At 30.6% G+C, this 8,887-nt stretch overlaps 1 protein-coding gene across 2 annotated transcripts in view; it reads right to left on the bottom strand.

The window, feature by feature from the left end:
* Nucleotides 1–4,200: 4,200 nt before the first annotated feature.
* LOC112525920 (cytochrome P450 CYP72A219-like) overlaps nucleotides 4,201–8,887 on the bottom strand; it is a 31,330-nt gene continuing 26,643 nt past the window's right edge. The window contains exons 1-5 of one of the 2 annotated variants that reach the window (XM_025136238.1): nucleotides 6,335–6,611; nucleotides 5,702–5,922; nucleotides 5,357–5,601; nucleotides 4,848–5,232; nucleotides 4,201–4,750 (exon numbers count right to left, since the gene is read on the bottom strand). In XM_025136238.1, coding sequence (XP_024992006.1) covers nucleotides 4,325–4,750; nucleotides 4,848–5,232; nucleotides 5,357–5,601; nucleotides 5,702–5,922; nucleotides 6,335–6,611 — 1,554 coding nt within the window. In that variant the 3' untranslated portion in view covers nucleotides 4,201–4,324. Of the gene's footprint in view, nucleotides 4,751–4,847; nucleotides 5,233–5,356; nucleotides 5,602–5,701; nucleotides 5,923–6,334; nucleotides 6,612–8,887 lie in introns of those variants that run through there. The other variant, XM_025136239.1, reaches the window with a different exon arrangement.

Genomic DNA, 8,887 nt, shown 5'->3' with positions numbered 1-8,887 from the left:
GGCCATCGCTCGTGAAAATGGTGGTGACGAGCAGGAGAATGAATGACTACTTTTATTGATGGATAATGTTCAGTTTACCACCATATGGTTTCAGTAGTTGATGGTTACGCACCCTCTGGTTTTATCGTCTTCATTCCAAGTCCTCCACATGAATAAAAAGAAAAATACTAATGAAATTGTATTTAATGCCAATTTCGATATATCTTCCGAATTTTTTTAAAAAAAATAGGGGAATTAAAAGTCAAAATAAAAAGGAAAAAAGTTATATCAACTTTAACATTTTATTCAATTTAAAGATTACATCGTAGTTATATTATCAAAATATTTAATACAATTAAAAATTTATTATTGAAAACATGTTCTAGAAGACCGGTGTTTTTCTTGTCCTTTCTCTGTGTATTTGGCATTTGGAAAGAAATTTATATTATTTTAATTCATAAAAATATAATTTTCGTTTTTATATTGATTCATAAATCCATATGTTAATTACAATAAATAAAAATTTATTTTTATTTTAATCTTTGATCTTAAGTCTCTATTTAAAGACCAGTAGATATAAATGACGTCTGTTTGATTGGGTTTTGAAATAACATTTACATATCAAACGTCAAAAATAAGGTATTGGGTTCTTTATAGTCCTCTTGGGGTCTCAAAGTTTGATCTAGAGGTGGCACTCGTGTTCGGTTATGACAAAAACGTTTAAAAGCCTGAATTCTCCATAGCAAACTCTCTTTTAATTTTTTTCCTCTGCATTTTCTGTGTTTCTTCTATTTATTTCATCCCAAACATAAGTTTGATTCTCTACATTTCAAGTATAATCTTGAATTAATTGTTATATCCTCTAGAAGCACGTTATACCAACGGATTTTTTTCTTAGAATACTGCGTACGTGCAATACTCAATCCATTATACTATTCCTACAAGAATCGGCTTTTATGATTGATTACCCCTAACATTTACTTAAGATATTTTCATTATTTTCCATTCTATTTAAGACACTACATTTTATTATCATTGTCTTTTCAAAATAACAAAAAGAAACACCTTAATTTATTATTGTTCATGTTTTAAGGATCGTGTCAGTAGTTAATGGTTTAACATGATCCTCCGATCAGAAACAATAATAAGATATAGCATTTTGTTTGTAGTTTGAAAACGTAAAGTGTTTCGGTGAAAAATCCATAACAATAACAACGAAAAACTAGGATAATAATCGTAACAACTGACTATCTAAATACTAAGATCGTCACGTGTCAATAAACATTTGAGATGCCATTTTAACATCTCATGACCGCCTGTGGCATGTAGCTTGTCACCTGTCCTCAGATTTGACCCTTGGTCAAAAAAGACAGGCCCATAAATTTTTTCAAGTGATGCCACAATATGACTATGGCCAAAATATATGAAAGGTCAAAGAGGATTTTTATTCTTTAATGATTTGAACTTGAGACTTTTTAGTACTTTTGATTTTTGAAGTCAAACTCAAATCAATCAGACACCACCCTTGTAGTTCAAAATGGTACTAGTTGGTAACATAAAAACTAATGAATCAAAATAGTTTCCAATTAAAGATTCTAAATTTTAGAAACAAGTCAAAATGGCCAGGTCAGATTTGATTGATCCAAAAACAATTTATAATTTGATAAGTAATTTATTAAAAAACCATATTAAAATAATGATAGGGGTTTTACAAAATTAGTATTCATTTATTATATACTAAAACCTAAGAATAAAACATTATTAAGATAAAAATAAATCGAAAAGCAAAAAAGAAAATTAAATAGCACCTTATAGAATCAGAATAAACCAAAAAGCAAAAATAATAACCAAATAGTACCTTATAGAATCGTGCATCGAACTGTGGCGTACAATAAGTTTAACGTGACAAAGATGAGATTTGAGCCACAGCACACTATAGTGATCGTTGTAGTGAGCTTTTTAGAACAGTAAATAAAAGATAACATAAATAAATGGTTTGATATATTAAAGTAAAACAAAACTTTAATTTCATTCTTAATTTATAAAACAAATTTTAGATTTAGAGACTTGATGACCAAATTCATATCTCAAAGAAAAAAATGGTTCCATTTTGGATCTCCAAAATATGAATTTTTGAAAGTTGATCCTAAAATAAAAATTGTGAAACCAAAAGGTCGAGGGATACGAATTTTCCCTTTCTCCCATAAAAGAAGAGGAACAGCAAAAAGTTGTACACGATGAGTTTACAAGTTAAATGACACGTAGGTGTCAAGTTCAAACATTGAAGATAGCCTTAAACAGTTTTTTATCAAACGAGATTATTTTATCAATTAATTTCTTAAACAGTTGTTAGTAGAAGGAATCAAAACGACAAAAAGAAAATTCAAACTATGATGACAAATGCATATATAATAAATTTTATGAATTAATACCAATGGGTTGTTTGATTCCTTTTTCTCTATTAATACTTGCATGGATAAAGTTGTATGTATTGATAAAGTTGCTTATAATTATATAAATTGATGTTTCAGTTACTATGCTGAATAAATAGTCTAAATATCGAATCTACGCATGGGGAGTCTTTCCATCCAGGCCCTGCAGTAGAGAATGTTGACACCCAACGATTCCAACGTATCTCCCTCTCCCCATGGGTCAAGAGTCACTTCACCGATCGATGCTCGTAAAGAAGTAACCGAGAATTAACTGATGTCTTCCAAAAACCATCTCCATTGGTTAGTATCTGGACCTTACCAAATAGATTACTAAAGGGAATCCTTTGTAAATAAAAAAAATATATTTAAAAATTTGACAAATTATTATATAAATATGTTGAAATCAACATAAATTATTATTAATTTGAAATATAATAATACGATGGAAACTGGGGAATAAAAAAAAGATGTCATGTGAAAGATATAATTTTTTTGTGCATTTTTAATTTTTTTTTTTTTGTTTTAGAGGAAGAAGAAGCCGGCTTCGATTATGACATCTTGGATTGCACATATCTCGTACAACCCAAAATTCCTTTTCATATTAAATCATAACCATACAATTCATAACTAAACAAATTTTCTATTTCATTCTTATTTTATAAAACCAATTTTCTAAATTTTTTATTTAAGAACTTGATGACCAAATTCATGTTTTAGAAAAAAGAGTATGAGACTCTTAAAAAATATAGGTGTTATTTGAGCCCATCATTTTTATGTGATAGAATGTGTCAACAAATAAAATCTAAGTTTTACATGTTTACCGGCACGACTTATTTAATTGCTAACATATATAATTACAATCAGCTTTTTAGCTGAGTTATTTGACATATAAAAATAAAGATGGTTTTTTGCTTGTGTGTCCCATATCCCTTTTTATTTTCCTTATAAAGAAAAAACTTCAATAAAAAATTGGATATGTGGATGGGGTAATTGAAGTATGGAGAACAATGATTTGTCATGTCAAGATTTGGTTTTTGGTTTGATAAGTTTTCGATCTCCATTTCTTTGAAATTGAGGATATTTAGTTCTTAATTAATAAACGTTATAATAAATTGATAGAACGAAATAAGGGAGTTGGGGAATTTAAAAGTAAATTGTAATCACACAAAAAAAACTATTTCACATGGTATAAAATGGGTCCACTTTTTTTATTCAAGAGTTTTGTCTTTTAATGTTATTTTTTTAATCCGTCTCTTGAACGAAGACACCAGATCGGCCCGATTTTGCCAATTGCCCACTGCTCTCTCTTTTATGAAGTGTGGTTGGAATTGAACTATTCTTTGGTATCAAATGCCCGTTACTTTTGGTGTTTTTAGTGTTGGGTATCTCCAATGAAACAGTAAAAACATACATATGAAGGTGTTTTCATCTCCAACTCAACACTAACACTAAAAAAAATGAAAGTCTACAAACTTGGTCATTGTATTTGAAGGTCGAGAAAGGTAGGGAAATAATGAGTGTAATTTTTAGATTTTTGATTGATGGTAGGGAAATAAAGTCGGGATATTTTTTTGAATCTCCGTCCAGAACATCCAAACCCATTGGACTGACCATCTACGATACGAAAGGAAGCATCATTTGTGTTTGTAGTGATGAAAAGTAAATATGTATATGTTCTAAAAAATGTAATTTTCATAAAATATTCCATACAACACATTCTTGAAATTGTTATAAGAAGATGAATTTTTTTATTGACATTTAAAAGTTGTGCCTCAATTTCTTATAAATATATTCGACATTACCTATGCAGCATTGATTTCGAAGTATAATAACAAGGGTAACACATATGTTGCAACAATAGAAATACAATACAACATAGTATAAAACAATAACTATAACATGCAACAAACTCTCTAAAGTTTGTGTAAAATCAAGTGAGCACCAAATTGAGGTTTTAGAGTAAGTATAGTGTGTGGAGCATGTGTGTATGACGAAGATAGATCAAAAGAGAAGTGTTGTAGAATCATAACGAGTGCCATTTTAGCTTCTAACATCGCGAAATTCTGTCCGACACATATACGTGGGCCACCTCCAAATGGGAAATATGACGCTTGCCCCTTGGTCGCCTTTAACACACCTTCGGAAAATCTTTCAGGCTTGAATTCGTTCACATCTTCACCCCATATATCTTGGTCGTGGTGTAAAAGCAACGTGTTTAGTTGGATGAGGGTTCCCGCCGGCAAGATTATGTTTTTTAATTTGGTTTCTTCATGTACCAATCGTCTTAGTAGTACTCCTGGCGGATATAGTCTAAGAACCTCATTGAAGATCATGTTGACCTGCAAAAGAATCATTAAGATACAAAAAACAAATATGGATCTTGACATGTTCAATGAAGAGATAGCTTCGGTAAATCTCAAGTATGAAAAAACTTACAACTTTTAGGTGATTCAACCCATCAATATCTGGTTTTTCATGTCCGAAGACTTGTAAAACTTCTTCTCTAGCACGTGTCTGCCAATCCTTGTATTGACCTAGTAGAATCATAGTCCAAACAAGCATATTTGCGGTGGTTTCCTGGCCTGCAAAGTAGAAAAGTTTGCATTCTTCGATGACGTCCTCAATGCTTAAGCCAAAATTGCTATTCCCTTGTTGTTTAATTTCCTTGTGGTTGGAATCTAAAAGAATGCCTAGGAGGTCATCATTGATACTTTCCCCGGCTTTCATAGCAACAACTCGTTTGTCAATAATACTCTTTATCATAGCCTTCACTTCAAGGTCAATCTCTTTCATCCTCTTGTTACTTTTTGTCGGCAAAAATCTGATAATCATGTTTTATTAGCTTGAATACCCAAAAATAATGATACATTGGAGTTAAAATGTTACACTTGGCATTTTACTGTTCTTTTGTTTAATTCAAACTTATTGTTTCGAAAGGAACTCACTGTGATCCTGGAATGTAAATTGACATTGCAGCTTTCATAATCATCTCCCCTAGTTCTCTTTGAAGCTCAAATATCTTTCTTCCTTCCTCAAAATTACTACCGAACGCTGTACGTGAAATTACATCAGCTGTAAGCGTTTGAAGATGGGGCCATACATCCACTTCACACGAGCTTTCTTTCGTTACCACTTCTTCCCATCTGTGAATCATCTCACTGCAACTCACGTAAAACGCAGGTACCATATGCTGACAAAAGAAAATACAATTAAGCATACCAAAAACAATGTTTTTAGAGAATATAATGTTACTCTAATAACATAAACTCAAGAGCAACTGAGCAAGAAACCTTGAGCTTTTCAACATGGAAAGCAGGATTAATTATCTTTCTGTGTTTAACCCATTCATCAGCCTCAACGTCGGCTAACCCTTTTGTTAGCAACTTTGTTAATGGGTTTCCTCCCCTTGGCTTTTGAAATTGATAATGATTAGCCAAGACCTCTCGTATCATGGTGGGGTCAGATACGTGCACCATAGGTTTAATCCCCATCCATGTAAAACAAGTCTTACCTGTATGAATGTATATATTGTTAAAACCAGAATCCAATGAACTAATGTTTGAGATGCTATTTTTGGCATGAATTTCCAATAATCCTAAATATTATTGTATCAAGAGAAATGTTAAATACAGCACCTCCAACACAAACTTCATAACGAATGATGATTATATATATATATATATATATATATATATATATCTTCGTATTTTGTTGTAGTCAAATGGTGGCACGAATTAGATAAATATGCTAAGTCCTGCTCTGTTTGGAAAACTGTTTGATTCTATAAATTCAATCCCTAAAAAGTAGTCTAGCAAGATAGTCAATGTTGTTGTAATCATAATACAGTTGGAGATACCAAAAAAATTCAACTTTTGGATCACATATGTAGAGAAATCGAAAACCCCGGTTTCACATATACGTACCGTGAGCAACGACCGATTTATGGAAGAAGGCCAATACACGAGGAGCGATATCGTGATCAGTTACACTCATCGGGTTAGATCCAGCTTCGTTTCTCATCTTCTCCAACTCTTTCAAATCTCCGACCATGAATCGATAAGGGGTGCCTTTGAGTCCTTGATCTCTTAGAAACTTCTCCATCTTTTTCGGTTTCAACCACAAGAAATTCAAAACTCGCCATACATATAAAGCCAATATCGCTGCTACTCCAATAACACAAACAACTGCTGTTTCCGCCATGGCTGTAGAAAAAGCTGTGAGCTAAATATGTGAACTTGGTGATGATGATGATCAGAAAAGAGGGTACTTAATTATTGATTAATAAATTATCTTTTATCACCCTAATTAAGGTTTGAGTAGTTGATGGTTATGCAGCTTGTGTTTCTTTATGGTATTCATGGCAAGTCCTCCACATGAATAAGAAGGAAAATTTGTATTGAACTTGTTTGAGATTTTGCTTCCAATTTTGAAAACATGAAAAGTTGTCGGCTTAAAAATAGGACCAAATTGTATTATAATGGAATAGTTCCACCGATGAAACCCATTTTCTCTATCTTTATTTTGAAGAACATGAATGTTGTCTTGTCTCATGGATCTATTAAAAAATAAGCGGGTTTTTGTTCTCTTGTTTACTCGATTGTTGTAAGAAAAAAAAAATAGACGTATGAAAGGTGCACCTCGCTTGCTTTTGAGATGTATCCTTAAATATTTTGAAACCAATTTATAGTAGAAATTAAACACGATTATTGGATTAGTATTATACAAATGTGAGAGGTCATGAGTTTGAATTTTGTTTCATGACAACTTTTTGTTAATTTTTATACCATATTGATTTTTTTTTCATGAATTGTTTTTCTTCCCATGTCAATTTATCTTAAAAATTATTGATTTTTATCTCATTTTGAATACAACATATATTTATTTAAAAAATTAAGGTCCGTTCCATCTGAAAAAATGTATCTTATTTCTCAAATCAATTAATTGACTTTTTATAAGTCAAACTGCATTGACTAATCCCCAGATGAAACCGTGATTTTAAACACTTTTGATCTATTTTAAAGATGCATCCATCAAATAAATCATAATATTATTAATAAAAAGAAAAATCAAATAAAAAAATAAAAATTCTGAAAGTATTAAAATATATCTTAATTTTTAAATATAATTAATGAAAACTAAATTACACTTCTCTACTTTAATTTTTTTAATCGTAAATAAATCGAATAAGTCATTTTAGAAAAATCAATAATTTTTATTTAATATTAGAAACGTGGAGAGACTTGGTACCACTCATTGAAAAATTGGTGTTTTTCTCGTGCACGGCTCTACACATCTTCTCCTTCTTTGTCGCATTTCGATTTAAATATTCACTTTTTATTAATATATTGAACTTGTATTTGATGTTAAGTTTGATGGAAAGAGGTAGAGATGGCCAAATGGGCCCGGCCCGGCCCGGGACCGGGACCGAGAAAGGACCGGTTATGGGACCGAAAACCGGGACCGGTTGAGGTTTTTGGTAGTTTCGTGGGACCGGGACCGGTTATGGGACCGACTATGGACCGGCCCGGCCCGAAAATTCAATTAATTTTATAAATAAATGTATTTTTAAATAATTTTATAATGTATTTTTATAAGAAAACGTAATTTTAATTATATTAAAATGCATTTTTAAAGTGTATTTGAGTGACCGGTTACGCCGGGACCGGTTATGGCCGGTTATGAGAATGGTGAGGACCGATTGGGACCGGCCCGGGACCGGTTTTTGGCCATCTCTAGAAAGAGGTTACAATTTTTCTGCTAAAAACCTGAAAAATTGCCATCGACTTAAAAATAGGACAAAATTATTATATTACAATCGATTCGAAATATTTCTAAAATTATTATTTTAACTAGAAAAAATATTTGCACAATACAGTAAGATACATCTCGATTTTAATGTTTCATTTTATTTGTTGTCTCTATCGATGTTATAATACGGTTTTTTATGTGATTTTGAAAAACAACAATGTTTTTTTTGAATAAAATATAAATTTAAATATATCATAAAACTTTGAAAAAAGATATTGATGTTAGTTCAAATTAAATATTTAAAAGTTATCTTTTTGTGTAATTAATTTAATTCAATGTTTTTTTTATCATAACCTAATTTAGATTTGATAAATAAGTAATTTATTTTTGGTTTAATTATATAATTTATATTATATCATAAAACATTTGACAAAAAACTCTTAAAAACCAGTTTCTATGCATAAAATATTGTTTATTGATACATATTACTTAAAATTCAAAATTAGAAGTTGATTTTGTGTAAGTACAACTTATTAAAGCTTCGTGTTTGAAGTCATGTAACTAACTGCAGATAAATATAATTAAATACTGAATAAACATCTTATTTTAAATATAAAAAATCTAACATATAATTAGGATAATTATTGAGTTATAACAGAGTACTTAATTATTATTTTTATAAAAAAATTATATTATTAAATAAAAAATTTAATTCCTTCCTCTATAAA

The sequence above is a fragment of the Cynara cardunculus genome (assembly GCF_001531365.2).
Source record: "Cynara cardunculus var. scolymus isolate 2C chromosome LG 13, CcrdV1, whole genome shotgun sequence".
NCBI classification, from domain to species: domain Eukaryota; kingdom Viridiplantae; phylum Streptophyta; class Magnoliopsida; order Asterales; family Asteraceae; genus Cynara; species Cynara cardunculus.
The sequence above is the reverse complement of the archived record's forward strand: the minus strand, read 5'-3'. Positions and strand labels throughout refer to the sequence as shown.